A 22,105-nucleotide genomic window follows, 5' to 3' on the forward strand; every position below is an offset into this window, starting at 1 on the left:
GCAGTTTCACTCGAAGGTTCCAAACGACCTTTTCTTATACGATATCCACTTGTACAGTAACTTGGACCATAGGCCCATAAATAGCCTTCATTATTTTCCAGTGTTCGATTCATTTCAAATCATGGGCTTAAAGTTAAAACACTGGGTAAAACAATTTCCAGTAACTAAACCTTGTCCAAAGCTAAAACCCTACCAAAAGCCCTCGCTTCTGATTCTGAATTGCAAACAGAAAAACAGCAGAAAAAACTCCTTCCCTGTCTCGCGTCTGTGTATCCCTTGTGATTGCTAGATATGTATAGAGTAGTTTCAAGATTAGCTTCATCGATAGGGTAATAATTTCTTTTCATCATTTTCGCTGCTACACTTCTTCCACTTTATAACTATCTATATACTTAATATAGTGGTTAATATATCTTTCTCCTTCCTTTTTGTTTTTTTTGGTTTAGCAGCTCATCTGCTTCGAAGAAACTGGTATTAATGGATCTTTCTCTATCTTTGCATTTATTATCTTATCAAATTTCATTAATCTTAACGTTTGTTTTGGTGGTTAATCTTTTGGATTCGGTAGGTGTGTGGTAATATTATATGCAATAGAAGTTATGTTGCGAAGGATATCAATTTTGGGGTTGGAGCTCGTGCAGCTATGTTACAGGGTGTCAATGAGGTAGCCGAAGCTGTGAAAGTCACAATGGGACCCAAGGTATTGGATTTTAGCATGTATTGTTGCCTGTATATAGGTAGAGAAATGCTACATAGCTCTAGTGTATGCATTCTTTTTGAAAATAGAGTTCAGTTTCTCGGGGACAATTTGTTGTCTTAATTTGGACTCGAGAGAATCATATTGGAAGTTTCTATTTTAAAGTCCCACTGTAATTGAAAGCCATCATGCTTCTCGATGGATACGAACGAGAAAAATTTTCTCTCTTGTAGATTCAATCTCAACTGATTCATTATGGTATTTTTCATTTTATTGAATCATTTAAATTTTAGTTACTGGTGGCATGCACCATAGTTCTTTAGACTAATGGTCAAAACACTGTACATGCAGTTCATTCTTTGTGATTTTTCTTTTGCTTATTGAATAAAAAGGGTCGCAATGTTATCATTGAGAAAAGTCATGGGGATCCTAAGGTGACAAAGGATGGTGTCACTGTGGCCAAAAGCATCAATTTCAAGGAAAAATCTAAGAATGTTGGTGCAGACCTCGTAAAGCAGGTTGCAAATGCCACAAACACTGCTGCTGGAGATGGTAATTTCTTGCTGCTATTTCTCAACATGTAAGATAATCACTGAAATTTGTCATACTATGATTTGATGTTAAGCATTTCGTCAATTGGGTAGGTTTCAATTCACTTATAGGCTCAAAAAAAAAAAAAATTATTCTTCTTTTAAGCTGAAGAAATGTGACTAAAGGCTCTTGCTCTTACACCCTCAAAGCAACCTTTTCGGGGTTGAAAAAAAAAAGTGATGCGTTGTGATGGAGTCAGAAATGCTTAATTATACTACTTTTTTTATGTTGGTTTCATTTTCATTTTGATTCTTTATAAGTGAAATGAAGGTGATTTTGGTATGTTATGTTTGATATGAATATCATCTTGTAATCTCTAGGTGTGCATGAGTATAAGAAGATAAATGTTACATGGTTACTTCATTTTTCATGCTTAAAGCATCAGCCAGTTGGGTTTTGTCATGTTAATTTACAAACATTGTGCTGTGAAACATCTACTTAAGACAATGTTCAAAGCGGAAAAATTTATGTTGTTTGCACCTCACCTGTCAAGTAACCTGAGAATTACTGATTGTGGGATATATGTTATTATGTGATTACAGGTACAACTTGTGCCACTGTCCTGACCCAGGCAATACTCACAGAAGGTTGCAAGTCTGTGGCTGCTGGTGTAAATGTGATGGATTTGCGCACGGGCATAAATATGGCTGTTGAAGCTGTTGTGTCTGACTTGAAAAAAAGAGCACTGATGATAAGCACTCCTGAAGAAATTACACAGGTATTGTAGCTTCCTACAGAAAGTATTTTGTTTATTGTATTTTTCATGGGAAAGTTTGATATAGGACGTAATGTTAGGACTCAAACCTGCAGATAGAAACTTCTTAATTTCTTTAACATTGAAAAAAAAGCTCCTTGATTCTTTAATTGTTGGAAATACTTTCATTTGGTATGAATACGTGTTTCATTTAAAGCATTAGATAAAGCTCTTAATGGAAAATGCCAAACATAAAATTGATTGTCATTGTTTTGGTAAGAAATATATTAATTTATGTTCCTAAAAGTTAGCTCTCATGCATATTATAGGATATGCTTGCTGGATCTTTCCATAATATTGCCCTGACACTCTTTGCATATGTATCTTCTGTTTTCACATTTACTGGGCCAGTTTATCATAATATATTGTGGATAATGAATAGGTTGCTACTATCTCTGCAAATGGTGAACGTGAGATCGGAGAACTGATAGCAAGAGCAATGGAGAAAGTTGGAAAGGAGGGAGTCATCACTGTCGCCGTAAGCAAACTTCCTCCTTCTATCATTATGTGATCAGTTGGTAAAATTTTGGTCTAGGTTACATACCATCTTGAACTTTGCAGGATGGGAATACATTGGAAAATGAGTTGGAAGTAGTGGAAGGAATGAAGCTTGCCAGAGGTTATATTTCTCCTTATTTTATTACTGATCAGAAGACCCAGAAATGTGTAAGCTCAAATCTACATGTTTTCTACTGTCAATATTTACTTCAAATATAATTAATTCAGTATATTGAGCTATAATGATTATTTCACTATAAAGTGTGTAACTGAAGTATTCTAGAATTAAAATTCTTAGTTTTTATTTTTGTATTTGAGAATAGTTTGGATTGCTTGTACTGTTGTGATCAACAGTCAAATTATAAGTGAGGTGAAGTAATACAAAGTGATGGGAGAACTGCAAACATCCTATTGGATCTTTCTAATAGTTTATTCTATTTCCAAAATAAATTGTGCAGCAATTAAGCATATTGTTGATGTTGCTTGTAGAAATGAATGAGTTTGGCATGCTTTATCTCCATGATAACTTCGGCTCTGAAGCACCCCCACTTTGATTTGATCATGTATTGTACCGTACTTCAAAAAAAGAAAAAAGAAAAGGAAAAATAAAAATTAGTGATTTGCTTCTTACAGGAACTTGAAAATCCATTGATCCTCATTCATGAGAAGAAAATCTCAGACATGAACTCACTTGTGAGAATATTGGAGCTGGCAGTAAAAGTAAGTGCCTTTTCTTTTATTTATTTTTAAAATTTTAAATTTTGCTGTCAACCTATGGCAAGTGAATATTGATTTGAACTGGTATAAGTATTTCTAACCCCTTGTTTAAGTATTCAACTTCAAACAGAAAAACAGACCACTTCTAGTTGTGGCTGAGGATGTGGAGAGTGATGCCTTAGCAATGCTTATTCTCAACAAGCATCATGCTGGAGTTAAGGTGATTTATTATCCCTGTTTTGATGTTCCTTTGTTCCGCATAGTGCCTTATTTGGAGGATCTCGTTAATCTTGATGATATCAAATGCTATGTTAATATGAATTCAATACGTATGAGCATGCATACATGAGCATATAATTATAGTTTTATACATTTGTAGTTTTTTTGTATTTGTGATATTACTGGGTCAGTTGTCTATGTGTGTTGCATGTATGTTTTATGATGATTGATAAGTTACTAATATGGCCTGCTGTTGTTGGATAATCTTGTTTGAAGAATGGTTGTGGCTTTTACCTGCAATGTATTCCCCCTTAATAAAAGGACATCCGGAAGATATAATTATATGATGACTTGTTCAAGCGTGTAAGTGCTTATATTCATTATGATTAGGATAATTATTATCAAGAGCACTCTGAAATTGATGGTGCAAAACCAATAATGGCATTCATCATGTCCTTAATTTACCTGTAGTTCTCCTGCTTGTAGAAGTTGGGTAAGCACATACAAAGAAAAATAAATCTTACCATTTATAAATTTGCTTTTATATTTGCAACTAAAGGATTATTTTAGTTTTGCAAAGCATGGATATTAACTAATGACTTATTGGCGTGACAATGCACAATATGCTTGTGTGTGCGTGTGTAATAGAAAGAGATAATGGAAGTGAGGGAAATGTTCATGATGGTCTTTTGCATTTTGTTAACAAGATATCGTACTAATGTGCAGTTTGGCATTGCCACACAACTACTTACTAATGTAATTAGCTTTCTGTCAGGTCTGTGCCATTAAAGCTCCTGGTTTTGGGGAAAACAGACGAGCAAATTTGGATGATCTTGCCGTTCTTACTGGTGGAGAGGTTATTTTATTTTCTGGATTTCATAAATGTATTCATATATGATTATGGTGGCATGAATAACTGCTTACTTGTCCAGGTCATCAGTGAAGATCGTGGTTTGACTCTTGAAAAAGTGCAAAGTGAAATGCTTGGCACTGCTAAGAAGGTCTGTAAATAAGTTTATATATGGTGTCCTTTTACAGGATTAGGTTAAGCTAACTGACTGAGGTTATGGCAGGTTACCATCTCTCTTGATGACACAATAATTCTTCATGGAGGTGGGGATAAGAAGCTGATTGAAGAAAGATGTGAGCAGGTATGGTGATGGTTAATATATTTTTTCATTTTATATCCTCTCTCTCCCCAAAGAAAATTCAGTTTATTGATCATATGTCAAAGTTACAAGCCATTCTTAGGTATCTCTTACGTAGATACTTTGTTTATTTTGGTGAAAGATGTTTTGAGTAGGATAGTTGAGAGAGGAGATGGGGGGTTTGTTCCAGGGTATAAGGTGGTTCAGCTTGTTTAGTTTTGATTTTCAAATGCAGGCTAGATAGGTTAGGAGAATAAAGAGAGGATTTTTGTCTCTTGTAAAAGTTACTGATGTCTATGATACTGTACAGCTGAGGACAGCCATGGAAAAAAGCACTGCCATGTTTGATAAGGAAAAAGCACAGGAACGTCTGTCAAAGCTGTCTGGTGGGGTAGCTGTTTTCAAGGTATGTTGTTCAGATTTTTTAAGTAGTCCTCGTGATGTATACATTATATAGCCTTCCAAATAATGATTTTTCTTTAAAGGTTGGAGGAGTTAGTGAGGCAGAAGTTGGAGAAAGGAAAGACAGGGTAACAGACGCTTTGAATGCTACCAGAGCAGCTGTGGAAGAGGGTATAGTGCCAGGTAAGTTTAATTTTATCTTTAAAGGTTTTAAGTATGTGTACATCCTTCAATATCTGACATTTGGCTGTATTAGGTGGTGGTGTTGCTCTTTTGTATGCCAATAAAGCTCTGGAAGACCTTCAAGCTCAAAATGAAGATCAGAAAAGAGGCATCCAAATAATTCAGAATGCTCTCAAGGTTTGGCATTTTCCATCCTGCATTACATTCTCTCTCTACTTTTTTTTTTTTGACATTTAATCATTCTTTGTCTACTTGTTATAATCTTACCTGACAATTGAAATTGGATTGCTGTAGGCACCTACATACACAATAGTTTCAAATGCTGGATTCGATGCTCCTGTGGTTCTTGGCAAATTGTTGGAACAAGATGATCATAATTTCGGTTATGATGCAGCTAAAGGTTAGTTTGGTTAAAGTATCTTCTAAATCAGAGCTGTGATTATTTTCCTTGCAAATTGAAGAAATTTCTTATTATATTTTATTTTTGCATTTCAAATTCCTTTTCCATCGTTTTGTTTTTTGATGGAGCTTAACAGTCAAAAGCTATTTATTCTGAAAACAGGTGAATATGTTAACATGGTCAAGGCTGGAATCATAGATCCCCTCAAAGTAATTAGGACAGCCCTAGTAGATGCTGCCAGGTAGATATCGTTATCACTGATCGAACAACAGTTGTGCTTTATGTAAAATATCTTCGTTTCAGAATTAACCATTCGTTTTTATTTTGGATTTCAGCGTTTCGTTGCTGCTGACAACAACGGAAGCAGCCATAGTAGATAGTCCAAATGAGAAAAAACCTCCAAGCCGGATGCCGAATATGGATGACTTGGACTATTAGATCGACTGAACTCCAATAACTACTGTTGTTCAAGCACATATGTACTATAGTATGAGGAGTTGTTCATTTTTGTAAACCACAGAACTCCTAATCCAAAACCAAGATTTGAATCTTGATAGGTTATGATCAATTGTAGTATCCATTGAGGCAGAAGTCCAACTAATATATTGAAAGAGTATCACATTGAAATGGAATGGCATGATCAGATTTTCAAATTTCAAGTATTAAAGAATGTCATGGAGCTTAGATGATGTGTTTGATGTACTATTTAAGTCATTACTTATGCCTGGGATTTTAAAATTAGTGGGTTCAATTATGAAGAGGGGCAAAATTGATATTCAGGTACCCGCATTTGCAGATAGCACTTGTGCTTGATTTTGAATTTCTTTTTATTTATTCTCAAAATATTTGATATTTAAAAGATTATACTTCCTAGTCGCCAAATTTTTGATATATTTCTTAAGAAAATTATTAATTTATTTAATTTATAATAAATTAATTATATACTTACACCTCTAAAAAATTTGATTTCATCCTTTTGAAGGTCACTATTTGAATTTGAGTGCATGAAAACATGTGGGCAATACTCGTAACGATAATCTCAGAGAGAAAGTGTCTACTGTACCGTCTGCTCTATCTATCTGCCTGTCAAGAGAAAATAGGCACAGGTTACCTTTTTGCTGCTTTTCCTTGTTGTTTGATCGATTTTATATGGTTCGGGTGTTTGTGTGTTGTATGGATTATGTTCATTTTGTGTTAAACGGGTACAAGTAATGCTAATCGGATTTGGGACCCCTTCCCTCCATATAGTGCATGTATAATTTTGAACGGTTTCGAATACCCTATTTTATTATCAGGTTCGGGTAAGGCATCTTCTGCGGGTACCCGACCAACTGCCACCGCTTGCAGAAGCGAAAATCTTGATGCGTCATGTTGCCAAACCTCGACTTCTTGCATTTTTCCCTTTGTCAGCCTATCAATTCCCTGAAATTCTTAGCCGTTCAATCCTTAAAATCTACTACCACCGTCAAACCCACGTCAAAGAAAATCAACCTTCTAATGAGCTTCTTGATTCTTTTGATCACCTTCTGCAACAATGTGCAACTGTTCAACAATGCAAACAAATCCACACCCACATCATTGTCACCGGTTGCTGTGGCTTTGCTTTCTTGGCTGCTACTGTTGTTCGGTCCTATGCTCGTTTTGGGTGCCTCTTTGATGCCCACAAAGTATTTGACACTACGCCTTTTGAGTGCATCTCCAATTTGCTTTTATGGAATGCAATTATGAGAGTTAACGTTGCTAAGGAGCACCATGAAGATGCGTTTAAACTTTATGTTAAAATGAGAAGGCTAGGAGTGTTAGGCGATGGGTATACCTTCCCTTTGGTTATAAAGGCATGCACATACGTGGCTTCTTCTAGTTTATGCAGAATTGTTCATGGGCATGTTTTAGGAATGGGTTTTCAGAATAATCTTTACGTTGCTAACGAACTGATTGGAATGTATTCAAAACTGGGTAGAATAAAGGATGCACGGAATGTGTTCGAGAGAATGGGTGTGAGAAACTGTATTTCATGGAATATGATGGTTTCAGCTTATTCATTTAACTGTGATTGCAATGGTTCACTTGAGATTTTTAGAAGGATGCAATCTGAAGGTTTAGAGCCAAATCTTGTGACATGGACATCGCTGATGTCCAGTCACGCGCGTTCAGGTCGACTTGGGGAGACATTGCAGTTGTTTGGTGTGATGAGGACGGGAGGAATTGACGTAAGTGCTGAAGTACTTGCTGTGGTCTTATCAGTTTGTGCTGGTTTGGGTGTATTTGATAAAGGTAAGGTGATTCATGGGTATGTTATAAAGGGGGGATTTGAAGATTACTCTTTTGTAAAGACCGCATTAATATGTGTATATGGGAAGAATGCAGATTTAAATGGTGCGAAGAACTTGTTTCTGGAAATGAAAAATAAGAGTATAGCGAGTTGGAATGCCTTGATAACATCACATTCAGAGGCTGGTTTATGTGATGAGGCTCTTGAGATATTTTTGCAGCTGGAGAGATCAAAAGATTGTCTAATGCTGAGGCCTAATTTGGTGACCTGGACTGCTGTGATTGATGGTTTTGCCTCCAAGGGGCGAGGGGAGGAGTCTTTGGAAATTTTTCGAAGAATGCAGCTTGCCAAAGTACTGGCAAATTCCGTTACAATTTCTACTGTTTTATCAGTTTGTGCAGAGTTAGCTGCATTGCATCTTGGACGGGAAATCCATGGCCATGTGATCAGAGCCTTGATGAACAAGAACATTCTCGTAGAAAATGGCTTAGTTAATATGTACACAAAGTGTGGATGTCTCAAAGAAGGGCATGATGTATTTGAGAAAATTGAGAGCAAAGATTTAGTATCATGGAATTCTATGATCGCAGGGTATGGGATGCATGGACTTGGTGTGAACGCTTTAGAAACATTTAATCAAATGATTATATCTGGATTCAAACCAGACGGGGTTACCTTTGTTGCTATTCTTTCAGCTTGTAGTCATGCTGGACTTGTTTCTGAGGGTCGTAGCCTTTTTGATCAGATGCTTAGGAAGTATATGATTGAACCCAAGATGGAGCACTATGCTTGCATGGTTGATCTCCTAGGCCGTGCAGGGTTATTGCAAGAAGCAAGTGAAATTGTCAAAAACATGCCAGTGGAACCCAATGCTTGTGTATGGGGTGCCCTTTTGAACTCTTGTAGAATGCACAACAATGCAGATGTTGCTGAAGAAACTGCCTCCCATATGTTTAGTCTCAACTTGCAGGAAACAACAGGGAATTACATGTTGCTCTCTAATGTATATGCTGCAGGTGGTAGATGGGAGGATTCTGCAAGAGTGAGAACCTCTGCTAGGAGAAAGGGTTTAAAGAAGAACCGTGGGCAAAGTTGGATTAAGGTGAAGAAGGATGTTCATATGTTTTCTGCTGGGAAAAATATGGAAATGGGTCTGGAGCAAGTGATTAGGATACTTGAAGAATTGGCACTTCAGATGGAGACTGAAGGATATATACATGCTAATAATATCATTCCACAAGATGTAGACACGTAAAATGATTTTCTTTTTTATTATTCCACAATTTTTAATCTTTTTTTTACCTTTTTTTATAAATGATTTCTTGATCTTCAAGTAACATATAAAATGAAACAAAAATTAAAACTGTGACATTTTTAATGCAAGGAAGGGATTAGATTACTATCAAAAAGCTAAATAATTCTAACGTAATCGACTATTTATTGTAAAAAACATATTTTATTACTATAATAATTTAAAAAGTAGTTATTTTTGTATAGTTATATTATAATAGTGCTAATTTTACGGTGTTAATTTTGGACTGTAGGATTATCCATAATTGATCCAACGGTTGGACACTATAAGATTATTACCGATACTTGATCCGTCGGTTATACTTGAAAATGTTGAAAAAGACTTGTTTCATTGGCATGACTTAAAAGAATGCGCAATAGTAAAACTCAAATCAATATATACACTCTCTCAGTTCTCCTTCGTAAAAAAACCCTACTTATTATCTTTCCATTGTAAACTCATTCCTTCGTCATCAAAATCCCTAGTAATTCTTTCGATTCTGTTTGTTCTTTTCTTTCCTGTAATGACGGTGGTAAAGCGACGCAGGGTGGAAGGGAGACTAGAGCTCACAATTGTTACCCAGTCAGATACTGCAGATGCGTATTTTCACAAGAAACCCAAGAAGAGACTGAGGATGAATGCCGGAGCCTTTTACATAGCGAAAGACAACCAAGAAAGGCCAGAAGGAGAAGACTCTCATTTCATTTGCAAAGAAAAGCAAACCATCGGTGTCGCGGATGGCGTTGGCGGTTGGGAAAGAAAAGGAATCGATGCCGGTGAATACGCTCGCCAACTCATGGCAAATTCTGCTATTGCTCTTCAACATGAACACAAAGGAAGCGTAAATCCAGGAAGAGTTCTAGAAGAAGCCTATTTAAACACCAGTGTTCAAGGTTCCTCAACCGCCTGTATTATTACTCTCAGTACTAATAATTGCTTGCATTATGTCAATCTTGGAGACAGTGGGTTTATGCTATTTAGGGACAAAAAATATATTTACAAATCTCCAGTGCAGCAACACGAGTTTAATCGTCCGTACCAATTAGGGACTTGCAGTAGCGATATGCCTTGTATTGCTTATGAGGAAAAAATTGGTGTACAAGCTGGAGATATTGTTGTTGTAGGAAGTGATGGGTTGCTTGATAATATTTACCCATATGAAATAATAAAAATCTTGGAGCAAACTGATGGGGATAATGAAACGTCTGTAGAGGACTTAGCTTGGGCAATTGGAGATTGTGCTTTGTTTAATTCTATTGATGAAGATTATCATTCTCCTTTTGCTAGAGATGCTCAGAGGGCTGGATACTTGCATACTGGAGGCAAATATGATGATATTACGGCCATTGTTTGTCAAATTGAGTGATCCAGAATGTGTTCGACAGAATGGGTGTTAGAAACTGTATTTCATGGAATGTAATGTTTACGGCTTATTCATTCAACTGTGATTACACTGGAGATTTTCACAAGGATGCAATCTGAAGGTTTTTGGGACCAAATCTTGTAAGATGGACATTGCTTATGTCAAGTCACGCACGTTCAGATTAGCTTGAGGAAACAATGGAGTAGTTTGGTGTGATGAGTATGAGAGGAATGGAGATGAGTGCTGAGGCATTTGTGCTGGTTTGTGGTATCTGATAAAGGTAAGGTGATTAATGGATATATTATATATAAAGGTGATTTGAATATTATTCATTTGGAAAGATCTCATTGATATGTTTAGTCTCAATTTGCAGGAAACAATAGGGAATTGCACATTGCTCTCAAATATATATGCTGCAGGTGGTAGATAGATGGGAGGATTCTGCAAGATGTTGATCAGGTAACATAGATTAGAACATGAACATGCTAGCTTTTGCTATTTTCAATTTTTGACTGGTTTACGTGAAATTTATTTTTCAATTGCTTTGCATGATCAATAAATGTTCAAATTGGTAGATTTAAATCTGGAGCTATGCTGGGTTGCTTCATTCCTAAAGTGGCTGAAGCTATTGCATTTTTGGAACTCTTGTTTGGGTTTGCATGGAAGGGATTACGCATGTTGATGTTCAAACTGATGATCAAGGAGTGCTTCAAGCTTTTAATTCAGGAGAATTCATCATCCAATATGGTAGTTCATTGTTTAGCTATACTTTTTTTTTTTCTTGTAATTTTCTGCTTAATGATGTAGCTCACCAGGTTTTTTCACTTAACATCATGGATGCCTAGGATGGGTGTAAGGGGAAAGTCTGTTGTCTTGGGATTAGAATGCATCCATTTTCTTAAGTTTTTCCTGGTTTCATATTAATAATATTTCTCTTTCTAATAAATAAATAAACAAATAATATGTTGGATGAAATTTAGAAAGTTGACGAGATGCAGTTGATTATTAATTGTTTGGGGTTTTAATAGATTTAATTAATTAATTTAAGTTTATAAATATTTATGATAAGAAATATTTAATGTATACTTATACATATTACTAAGTCGACAAGTGTTTTTCTATTCATAAAATGTTTACTAATGTGAAGCTATTTTTCTATTATTTTCTTTCTATAGCAATGAACCAAATCATATTCATAAATTATGCATACGTATTTATTGTAGAAAACATAGTTTAATATCTTAATCAATTTCAAGAAAAATATGATATAAAATGAAACAAAAAGTAAAACTATGACATTTTTAATGCAAGGAAGGGATTAGATATTACTATCAAAAAGCTAAATAATTTTAATGTAATCGACTATTTATTGTAAAAAACATATTTTATTACTATAATAATCTAAAAAGTAGTTATTTTTGTACAGTTATATTATAATAGTGTCAATTTTACGGCATTAATTTTGGATTATAGGATTATGAATATTTGATCTAACAGTTGGACACTATAGGATTATTATCGATACTTGATCCGAGGGTTATATTTGAAAAGGTTGAAAACGACGTGCTTCATTGGCATGACTTAAAAGAACGCAATCGAAAAACTCAAATCAATATTTACACTCTCTCAGTTCTTCTTCATAAAAAACCCTACTTATTAATAATAAAATTATTCACTTAGTTACCTCTTATAAATGACAATCAAAAAAAAAAAAAAAATATAAAACACATAAATTATGCATACGTAGAGTAATAAAATGTCAGTAATATTAATATCTTAATCAATTTCAAGAAAAATATGATATAAAGAACCACGATTAGTGAATAAATTTATATTCAAACATGAGCAAAAGCAAAAAAATATAAATGAAGTGAGGAATGTGCAAATAGCCTAATATCAATGGAAATTGCCAACATTCATATGATAGTTAAATATTAAAAAAAGATCAAAACGCTCAACAAAACGATTTAAAAAAAGATGAAGCAAGAGAGAAAAAATTAGATACCATATTATTAGTTCATAATAAAAAGAAGGGCATGCTGTATTTGAGAAAATTGAGAGCAAAGATTTAGTATCATGGAATTCTATGATCACAGGGTATGGGATGCATGGACTTGGTGTGAACGCTTTAGAAACATTTAATCAAATGATTATATCTGGATTCAAACCAGACGGGGTTACCTTTGTTGCTATTCTTTCAGCTTGTAGTCATGCTGGACTTGTTTCTGAGGGTCGTAGCCTTTGTGATCAGATGCTTAGGAAGTATATGATTGAACCCAAGATAGAGCACTATGCTTGCATGGTTGATCTCCTAGGCCGTGCAGGGTTATTGCAAGAAGCAAGTGAAATTGTCAAAAACATGCCAGTGGAACCCAATGCTTGTGTATGGGGTGCCCTTTTGAACTCTTGTAGAATGCACAACAATGCAGATGTTGCTGAAGAAACTGCCTCCCATATGTTTAGTCTCAACTTGCAGGAAACAACAGGGAATTACATGTTGCTCTCTAATGTATATGCTGCAGGTGGTAGATGGGAGGATTCTGCAAGAGTGAGAACCTCTGCTAGGAGAAAGGGTTTAAAGAAGAACCGTGGGCAAAGTTGGATTAAGGTGAAGAAGGATGTTCATATGTTTTCTGCTGGGAAAAATATGGAAATGGGTCTGGAGCAAGTGATTAGGATACTTGAAGAATTGGCACTTCAGATGGAGACTGAAGGATATATACATGCTAATAATATCATTCCACAAGATGTAGACACGTAAAATGATTTTCTTTTTTATTATTCCACAATTTTTAATCTTTTTTTTACCTTTTTTTATAAATGATTTCTTGATCTTCAAGTAACATATAAAATGAAACAAAAATTAAAACTGTGACATTTTTAATGCAAGGAAGGGATTAGATTACTATCAAAAAGCTAAATAATTCTAACGTAATCGACTATTTATTGTAAAAAACATATTTTATTACTATAATAATTTAAAAAGTAGTTATTTTTGTATAGTTATATTATAATAGTGCTAATTTTACGGTGTTAATTTTGGACTGTAGGATTATCCATAATTGATCCAACGGTTGGACACTATAGGATTATTACCGATACTTGATCCGTCGGTTATACTTGAAAATGTTGAAAAAGACTTCATTGGCATGACTTAAAAGAATGCGCAATAGTAAAACTCAAATCAATATATACACTCTCTCAGTTCTCCTTCGTAAAAAAACCCTACTTATTATCTTTCCATTGTAAACTCATTCCTTCGTCATCAAAATCCCTAGTAATTCTTTCGATTCTGTTTGTTCTTTTCTTTCCTGTAATGACGGTGGTAAAGCGACGCAGGGTGGAAGGGAGACTAGAGCTCACAATTGTTACCCAGTCAGATACTGCAGATGCGTATTTTCACAAGAAACCCAAGAAGAGACTGAGGATGAATGCCGGAGCCTTTTACATAGCGAAAGACAACCAAGAAAGGCCAGAAGGAGAAGACTCTCATTTCATTTGCAAAGAAAAGCAAACCATCGGTGTCGCGGATGGCGTTGGCGGTTGGGAAAGAAAAGGAATCGATGCCGGTGAATACGCTCGCCAACTCATGGCAAATTCTGCTATTGCTCTTCAACATGAACACAAAGGAAGCGTAAATCCAGGAAGAGTTCTAGAAGAAGCCTATTTAAACACCAGTGTTCAAGGTTCCTCAACCGCCTGTATTATTACTCTCAGTACTAATAATTGCTTGCATTATGTCAATCTTGGAGACAGTGGGTTTATGCTATTTAGGGACAAAAAATATATTTACAAATCTCCAGTGCAGCAACACGAGTTTAATCGTCCGTACCAATTAGGGACTTGCAGTAGCGATATGCCTTGTATTGCTTATGAGGAAAAAATTGGTGTACAAGCTGGAGATATTGTTGTTGTAGGAAGTGATGGGTTGCTTGATAATATTTACCCATATGAAATAATAAAAATCTTGGAGCAAACTGATGGGGATAATGAAACGTCTGTAGAGGACTTAGCTTGGGCAATTGGAGATTGTGCTTTGTTTAATTCTATTGATGAAGATTATCATTCTCCTTTTGCTAGAGATGCTCAGAGGGCTGGATACTTGCATACTGGAGGCAAATATGATGATATTACGGCCATTGTTTGTCAAATTGAGTGATCCAGAATGTGTTCGACAGAATGGGTGTTAGAAACTGTATTTCATGGAATGTAATGTTTACGGCTTATTCATTCAACTGTGATTACACTGGAGATTTTCACAAGGATGCAATCTGAAGGTTTTTGGGACCAAATCTTGTAAGATGGACATTGCTTATGTCAAGTCACGCACGTTCAGATTAGCTTGAGGAAACAATGGAGTAGTTTGGTGTGATGAGTATGAGAGGAATGGAGATGAGTGCTGAGGCATTTGTGCTGGTTTGTGGTATCTGATAAAGGTAAGGTGATTAATGGATATATTATATATAAAGGTGATTTGAATATTACTCATTTGGAAAGACCACATTGATATGTTTAGTCTCAATTTGCAGGAAACAACAGGGAATTGCACATTGCTCTCAAATAAATATGCTGCTGGAGGTAGATACATGGGAGGATTCTGCAAGATGTTGATCAGGTAACATAGATTAGAACATGAACATGCTAGCTTTTGCTTTTTTCAATTTTTGACTGGTTCAAGTGAATTTTATTTTTCAATTGCTGTGCATGATCAATAAATGTTCAAATTGGTAGATTTAAATCTGGAGCTATGCTGGGTTGCTTCATTCCTAAAGTGGCTGAAGCTATTGCATTTTTGGAACTCTTGTTTGGGTTTGCATGGAAGGGATTACGTATGTTGATGTTCAAACTGATGATCAAGGAGTGCTTCAAGCTTTTAATTCAGGAGAATTCATCATCCAATATGGTAGTTCATTGTTTAGCTATACTTTTTTTTTTCTTGTAATTTTCTGCTTAATGATGTAGCTTACCAGGTTTTTTCACTTAACATCATGGATGCCTAGGATGGGTGTAAGGGGAAAGTCTGTTGTCTTGGGATTAGAATGCATCCATTTTCTTAAGTTTTTCCTGGTTTCATATTAATAATATTTCTATTTCTAATAAATAAATAAACAAATAATATGTTGGATGAAATTTAGAAAGTTGACGAGATGCAGTTGATTATTAATTGTTTGGGGTTTTAATATATTTAATTAATTAAATAATTTAAGTTTATATATATTTATGATAACAAATATTTAATGTATACTTATACATATTACTAATTAAGTCGACAAGTGTTTTTCTATTCATAAAATGTTTACTAATGTGAAGTTATTTTTCTATTATTTTCTTTCTATAGCAATGAACCAAATCATATTCATAAACTAGTAAAATTATACCTTTTATTGTCTTAAATAGAAAATTTTTCAGAAATTTTGTGTAAAATTATTAACTTAGTTACCTCTTATAAACGACAGTAAAAAAAAATATAAAACACATAAATTATGCATACATTAGAGTAATAAAATGTTTGTAATATTAATATCTTAATCAATTTCACGAAAAATATGATATAAAATGAAACAAAAATTAAAACTGTGACATTTTTAATGCAAGGAAGGGATTAGATTACTATCAAAAAGCCAAATAATTCTAATGTAATCGATTATTTATTGTAAAAAACATATTTTATCACTATAAAATTTAAAAAGTTGTTATTTTTGTATAGTTATATTATAATAGTGCCAATTTTACGGCGTTAATTTTGGACTATAAAATTATCCATATTTGATCCAACGGTTGGACACTATAGAATTAGTATTGATACTTGATCCGACGGTTATACTTGAAAAAGTTGAAAACGACGTGCTTCATTGGCATGACTTAAAAGAACGCAATCAGAAAACTCAAATCAATATATACACCCTCTCAGTTCTTCTTCATAAAAAAACCCTACTTATTAATAATAAAATTATTCACTTAGTTACCTCTTATAAATGACAATCAAAAAAACATAAAACACATAAATTATGCATACGTCAGAGTAATAAAACGTCGGTAATATTAATATCTTAATCAATTTCAAGAAAAATATAATATAAAGAACCATGATTAGTGAATAAATTTATATCCAAACATGAGCAAAAAAATATAAACGAAGTGAGGAATGTGCAAATAGCCTAATATCAATGGAAATTGTCAACATTCATATGATAGTTAAATATTAAAAAAAGATCAAAAGGTTCCATAAAACGATTTAAAAAAAGATGAAGCAAGAGAGAAAAAAATTAGATACCATATTATTAGTTCATAATTAAATGGATTATTCAAAGCTTTAATTGCTCATGAAAAGTAGCCTTTCAATCTGAAAATATTATTATCCTAATTAAATGGATTATTCAAAGCTTTAATTGCAAAATTTAGTATCTTGAGAATTCTCAAGTTATAAACTAAAAATTTAATTAGCATAATAAATTATCATAATTAATGGATAAGAAATATTTTTTTAATTATAAAGCCTACACTCATATATTTTTTCCTCGCCAAATCAGCATTTCAAAACTCTCTATTTATAGATGTTAGATTTTAAGATTTTATTTTTATATATTTATATAGATAGATTTAATTGATAATTTGAATACTTATAATTTGGATTGATTTAAATTTATATAAACCACCATTATTAATTGATTTGTACGAATTCTTCAGACCGAAACACTAATCCACGCCAATATTCCTAGGAAGGATATATACATATATATTAATTAGAAAAATAAATAGTTCCATTCAAAAAAAGAAAAACTGAAAATAAACGGTTGCAATTGATTTTCAATATTCATAAAGGAAAAATTCCCTCTCATCTACGGAAAATAGGGAAAAGTTTAATCAAGACAATAGTTAGAAATTACATTACTTTTCATTAATCTTTGTTGCTATGCCAAAAAAAAAAAAAAAATTTGCCAGAATTTGTAAATTTTGTTTTGGTGAATTGGAATTTTATAAATCTACTGTCTTTTTATTTTCTATTTAGTTTAATGAAAGATGGCATTTTTAAGAAATATACATTATAATCTTCTATCAGTCTTTTAACTATGTCGACATACAATAAATAAATGTAATCTATTAATTTTTTTTACGAAAACTATTAGCTAAATACCAGTAATTAATGATTCATTGAATTGCATAATCCAAATTCCAACATGCTAATTAATCAACTAATGATTACAACTTCTGTTTAGGCCTGTTTTTTTATGCTTAGGAACTAGATACATAGAAGTTAATTAAAGCTTAATCATTTGCCTTGTCAAAACTCAAATTAAGTACCCAAATCTCCAAGAATGTGTTAACCAAAACAAACAAACCAACCTTAACAGAACAAATCCCTTGTTTTTGCATGTAAGATCAAAACAAGAATCATCATGATGATATAACCAACTGTGCAGAAGGTACGAACTTCCTTTCAACTAAGTCTTCAGGCTCAAACTTGACATCATTTATATCAAGAAGACGCTTCATATCATCACATTCATCAACAAATGGCTGCTCGTTATTAAGATGCAAAGAAGAGGGCGAACAAGTAGAACCTTGATGATGAATACCTAAAGCATTAACATTTTCTTGATTATTTTCTTGAACCACATTATTATATTCTTGATCTTGCTGGTCTTGTGGAAACTCATGATATTGAATTACAGGATCATAAATATCTAAAGAATCTGCATTAACAATGTCACAGCCGCTAAGATTAGTTGAATCATCTCCGTCTAGGATTTGAAAATGGTTTTGCTGTTGAGCGCGACAAATGGCAAGTTGATGAAGAACAAGATCAAGTTCAGCTTTATGATATTCAATTTGACGTTGGAGTTCGCGAATGATTCTATAACAACCACCGACAGGATCATTAGCACGAACATCAGATTGAAAAATGATAGTTCTCATTGCTTCGTCTTTCTCTGGTTGGTTAAGGTTTTTGATAATCTTGGTTATGTTGCTTACGCCAAACAATTTATGAGCGTTGAGAAATTGTCTTTGGCGATCATGAGGGAAATAAGGCGCGAGAATACAGTCAGGAGCGCATTTCCTACGCTGGTATTTGCAGGCAGCACAGGCTTGGGTTGTGCCATTGCCAATTCTTGGAATGCTCATATTGCCTATTGGTGTTTGCTAGCTTTTGTTGATGGTGAGATATCGGTTGCGTTGCCGGCGGGGAAGGTCTTGTTTTCGCTTTTTTGTTTTTTTTTTTTTTTTTTTTTTTAATTTTGTTCAATGGTTTGGTGGTTGCAGATCCTTTGTTTTCTCTATGTCAAGAAAGCGAAAGAAAATGGAAGATGGAGAGAAATGAGGGGGAAGAGACAGACTTATATGTTCTAAGACAAAATAACAGATTCAGTTATGAATAATGATATTTTTGGACAATTATATTTATATGTCCAGTTATAAGAAAATTAATTAATTAATTATATAGCTTTTTTTTTTTTTTTTCTTTGAGGAAGATTAATTATATAATCTTGGATTAGGCGTTTAAAATTCTGTTTATTGAAATTTTCCACTAAAAATAGAATAGCCTTGTAAAGGGTTATCCCTCTGTGTGTGTGTGTGTGTGTGTGTGTATATATATATATATAAAAGAAAAAAGACATTTGTTCAAAATCTGAAAGAACTAAAAGCAGGGTTATTGGGATTTCTTACAGTTATTAATATTATACTGTTTCCTTTAACTTAATTTCTCAAATTTGTGTTCTTTATGGCTTCATTTCATGCACATGCACAGCTTGGTGAATTCCAGAGCAATTAAAGCCAAGAAGTTGTAATTCCTTAGTTGTCCCTGACCCTGAGGTGAGATGTATTATCAATTTGTGGTCATGGTGGTTCCATCCTTCAGACCTCATGGTACTATCTGCAACGATTTGTATTCAGATAATGTCTACTTTCTAGACAGAAGGGAATTTCCGCCTATTTTGCACCGTGAAGAAATGTTTGAAATTAAATTTCAGGATAAATTAATGCATAAGATAAAAAAGTCCATACATTGGAAATTACAAATACAATTAATTGAATTCTTAAACAAAAACCAACAATTACAAAAGAATTTCTGAATTCTGAATTACACATTTCTCGCTAATATTGCCGATTGAACAGTTGAGGACTCTGATATATGATTCCAGCTCCAAGAGGACCAAAAGTTCTACCCATGATGAAATGATATATAGGCTCATTGCTCTAAGGAGGAAAAATTTGAGTTTCCTTCTAGATCAAAGCATATAAAGTGACAGAACCTCTGGCTTTCCATGCAGAAAAATGCAAAACTGGATAGAATTCTCAGCTGCAAATAGACCTGAAATTAACAAAACCAAAATGATGGTCAGAAACAGCTTGGAACTTCTCATTTAAAAGTAACTTATGTTTTAACAAAATGCTTGATGTTTTAAAATCAGCTACAAGCATATCAGATATCATTCAAGGGAAACATATGCTTGATCTATCTCCAGAAAATTGCTTAGTCAACAGTTCAAAATCCAAATGTTAATCCCACTGTTTTTGGTTGCTTGAAACAGGTTACAGCAATTTCTAGGAACACATGTTATTGGAATTTCCGATTCTTTTCTATGACTTGATTGAAGCTCGATCTCTTTAACAGCCAAATGCAGTCCCAGCTCTCTCTCTCTCTCTCTCTCTCTCTCTCTCTCTCTCTCTCTCTCCTTTTTTTTTTTTTTTAAATGCACTACTGGAAGACAGAAGTTTATATTAACAGACCATAAAAGAGTTCCAACATGCAACAGCACCTAAATGACAAATTATGCAGATTATATGAAATAAACAATTCGAAGATTTTGAATAGTTATCATTGTCTTATAGATATGAGAATAAACAAAAATTTTGAAACAAGGCATGGCTTAGTGAAAAACTTAGTAGTGAAACAATAAGGCAATACTACTTGACAGATCCCTAACAACTGTTATTGCTTCTGTGGCTCTGCACAAGATAATAGTAAAATAAAAAGGGGTATGAGCTTGAGAAACACGTCCAGAAGTACAATAGCACTGTAACAAGGATAAAAATCCAAATAATAAGGAGATTTTATCTGCAACCTTTTGTGTGATCCTCGATTTTAACTGCGACTTTCCAATTAATTTAATTTAATTTCACTCAGATGGTATTAAGCTTATACTAGAGTTGGTGTTTTATTTGTGGATTTCTTACCCGTGCCTAGTGTCAAGCAGTCATGGCTCAGACTTGATAAGCTCTTCAACAGAGTTTCTGTACTTGGCCATCAGGTCTCTGTTATTAGGATAAAATTAATCTACAAACTGGAAATTGGAAAAAAGCAAAGTAAAATTCTTAACAAAAAGTATAACAAACCTCCGTTGATTTAGCAACTGCTCACTTTCTTCCAACTTTCTCTTTTGTCCCTCAACCGTCTGCATCCAATATATTAAAAGGGGCATAGAAATTGAAAATCAGTTTAAGCTCTTCTCAACCATCAAAATGAATTTGGTTATAAACTTGTCAAACTGAACCAGACAATCAATCAAAAGTAAATTGCAACATATTTTCAGAAGTGATAGATAGACAATAAGAGAAGAAACACTAAAGCATTTAATTTTTCTTTAAATTCATGCCCCCAATATCATGTATACCATCTTCATACTAAACCAATAAACATTACCATGTACAAAAGATGCTCAGAATGGAATATAAATAAACAGAATGTAGTTTAAAATTATATACTATAACAACTTGTTGAAATGATGAGAAAATAGGTGCTGGGCAATTACCATAGATTTTGAATTAATGGAGCTGGATATTGAATTCAAAAGCTGCTGACACTTCTCAAAGTGATTGTTCAACTCATTAACCTTTACAAACAATTAATCAAACGCCCAAAAAACAAAACCAATTAGTTTCTCATAAAATAAGCAAACCCCATACTTAAAAAAGAAGAATAAAAAAAGAAGAAGAAGAAGAAGAAAAGAAACCAAAGCATCGGAGTGTTGATCCCGAGTTCCGTTCTCGATAACTTCAGCTAAATTCTCGACCAGCTGCAATATAAATATTCTTTCTTCAATTTTCAATTTTTAAAAGCATTTCAAAATAGGGTTTTTGACCCAGGGATTATTACGTGTAAGAGGTGGAAGTGGGAGGCGAGCGACTGGTGGTGCTGATTCTGCTGCGGCGGCTGCTGTTGAATTAAACGCTGTTGCTGTTGCTGTTGCTGCTGCTGAAATTGTTGTTGTTGTTGTTGTTGTTGTTGTTGAAATTGCTGCTGCTGTTGAAATTGATTAAATTGTGGTTGTTGTTGCTGCTGCTGCGATTGTTGTTGATGGAGGTAAAACTGGTCTTGGTTCGAGTGAGCAGGGGAGTTACTGTGGGATGGCACGTTGGGGATCATTGTCCAGCTGCCTCCTGTATATGGATGATCCATCGCTCTTTCTGTTTGTGTATAACGTTGAAGCTCAGTGATCACGGAAAAATTGGATCTTTGCCATTGCTAATGCTAATAATAGCAGGACGAAGGTAGAAAACGCTATCGTTTTAATCTCACCTCAACTCAAACATATTTTTCTATCAAAAAACGACATGCCGCTTCACAC

The 22,105-nt window shown here is 34.0% G+C and overlaps 4 protein-coding genes and 3 pseudogenes across 7 annotated transcripts; 5 read left to right on the forward strand and 2 right to left on the reverse strand.

The window, feature by feature from the left end:
- Nucleotides 1-138: 138 nt before the first annotated feature.
- Nucleotides 139-6,262, forward strand: HSP60-3A (heat shock protein 60-3A). Of its 2 annotated transcripts, none has more exons than XM_089723802.1 (18): nucleotides 139-329; nucleotides 447-471; nucleotides 569-700; nucleotides 1,090-1,249; nucleotides 1,831-2,006; nucleotides 2,425-2,520; nucleotides 2,604-2,708; nucleotides 3,174-3,260; nucleotides 3,388-3,477; nucleotides 4,252-4,332; nucleotides 4,409-4,477; nucleotides 4,550-4,627; nucleotides 4,935-5,030; nucleotides 5,110-5,209; nucleotides 5,283-5,386; nucleotides 5,504-5,609; nucleotides 5,772-5,850; nucleotides 5,945-6,262. In XM_089723802.1, exons 1-18 carry the CDS (start codon nucleotides 292-294, stop codon nucleotides 6,045-6,047), a joined length of 1,725 nt encoding a protein of 574 aa, XP_089579928.1. In that variant the 5' UTR covers nucleotides 139-291; the 3' UTR covers nucleotides 6,048-6,262. The 2 variants fall into 2 exon arrangements, with proteins under 2 accessions (XP_089579928.1, XP_089579931.1); XM_089723805.1 differs by having other exon boundaries at nucleotides 140-329; nucleotides 450-471.
- Nucleotides 6,263-6,555: 293 nt separating this feature from the next.
- Nucleotides 6,556-9,196, forward strand: LOC149499414 (putative pentatricopeptide repeat-containing protein At1g17630 pseudogene; annotated as a pseudogene).
- A 112-nt stretch (nucleotides 9,197-9,308) lies between these two features.
- Nucleotides 9,309-11,510, forward strand: LOC149499415 (putative protein phosphatase 2C 55 pseudogene; annotated as a pseudogene). 2 transcript variants are annotated; one of them, XR_016321676.1, is made up of 3 exons: nucleotides 9,309-10,815; nucleotides 10,896-10,994; nucleotides 11,111-11,510. The product of XR_016321676.1 is annotated as a putative protein phosphatase 2C 55 pseudogene, transcript variant X2 (transcript). The 2 variants fall into 2 exon arrangements; XR_016321673.1 differs by having other exon boundaries at nucleotides 10,909-10,994.
- A 1,108-nt stretch (nucleotides 11,511-12,618) lies between these two features.
- Nucleotides 12,619-13,356, forward strand: LOC149499416 (putative pentatricopeptide repeat-containing protein At1g17630). Its single transcript, XM_089723819.1, has one exon. It carries the CDS (start codon nucleotides 12,622-12,624, stop codon nucleotides 13,294-13,296), a length of 675 nt encoding a protein of 224 aa, XP_089579945.1. The 5' UTR covers nucleotides 12,619-12,621; the 3' UTR covers nucleotides 13,297-13,356.
- Nucleotides 13,357-13,731: 375 nt separating this feature from the next.
- Nucleotides 13,732-14,969, forward strand: LOC149499417 (putative protein phosphatase 2C 55 pseudogene; annotated as a pseudogene).
- Nucleotides 14,970-17,608: 2,639 nt separating this feature from the next.
- LBD22 (LOB domain-containing protein 22) lies at nucleotides 17,609-18,794 on the reverse strand. The gene has a single exon (XM_089725670.1). The coding sequence runs from the start codon at nucleotides 18,657-18,659 to the stop codon at nucleotides 17,931-17,933; it is 729 nt and encodes a 242-aa protein (XP_089581796.1). The 5' UTR covers nucleotides 18,660-18,794; the 3' UTR covers nucleotides 17,609-17,930.
- A 695-nt stretch (nucleotides 18,795-19,489) lies between these two features.
- On the reverse strand, nucleotides 19,490-22,073 carry MED9 (mediator of RNA polymerase II transcription subunit-like protein). The gene is made up of 6 exons (XM_089720258.1): nucleotides 21,634-22,073; nucleotides 21,491-21,553; nucleotides 21,290-21,370; nucleotides 20,874-20,932; nucleotides 20,715-20,792; nucleotides 19,490-19,848 (listed from the first exon to the last, which is right to left on the reverse strand). The coding sequence occupies exons 1-5, from the start codon at nucleotides 21,934-21,936 to the stop codon at nucleotides 20,735-20,737; spliced, it is 564 nt and encodes a 187-aa protein (XP_089576384.1). The 5' UTR covers nucleotides 21,937-22,073; the 3' UTR covers nucleotides 19,490-19,848; nucleotides 20,715-20,734.
- Nucleotides 22,074-22,105: the final 32 nt, after the last annotated feature.

The sequence above is a fragment of the Jatropha curcas genome, chromosome 1 (genome assembly GCF_041381405.1).
Source record: "Jatropha curcas cultivar XTBG-Jc1 chromosome 1, XTBG_Jcur_1.0, whole genome shotgun sequence".
NCBI lineage: Eukaryota > Viridiplantae > Streptophyta > Magnoliopsida > Malpighiales > Euphorbiaceae > Jatropha > Jatropha curcas.

What these genes read in the sequence shown, in the direction of transcription:
- HSP60-3A (XM_089723802.1), top strand. Translation starts at nt 292, where the DNA reads ATGTATAGAGTAGTTTCAAGATTAGCTTCATCGATAGG. An exon ending in CATCTGCTTCGAAGAAACTG is followed by an intron (nt 472 to 568) that starts GTATTAATGGAT and finishes TGGATTCGGTAG; the next exon opens with GTGTGTGGTAATATTATATG. An exon ending in TGCTTGGCACTGCTAAGAAG is followed by an intron (nt 4,478 to 4,549) that starts GTCTGTAAATAA and finishes AGGTTATGGCAG; the next exon opens with GTTACCATCTCTCTTGATGA.
- LOC149499416 (XM_089723819.1), top strand. Translation starts at nt 12,622, where the DNA reads ATGATCACAGGGTATGGGATGCATGGACTTGGTGTGAACGCTTTAGAA.
- MED9 (XM_089720258.1), bottom strand. Translation starts at nt 21,936, where the DNA reads ATGGATCATCCATATACAGGAGGCAGCTGGACAATGATCCCCAACGTG. An exon ending in ATCAACACTCCGATGCTTTG is followed by an intron (nt 21,371 to 21,490) that starts GTTTCTTTTCTT and finishes TTGTTTGTAAAG; the next exon opens with GTTAATGAGTTGAACAATCA. An exon ending in CCATTAATTCAAAATCTATG is followed by an intron (nt 20,933 to 21,289) that starts GTAATTGCCCAG and finishes TATTGGATGCAG; the next exon opens with ACGGTTGAGGGACAAAAGAG.
- LBD22 (XM_089725670.1), bottom strand. Translation starts at nt 18,659, where the DNA reads ATGAGCATTCCAAGAATTGGCAATGGCACAACCCAAGCCTGTGCTGCC.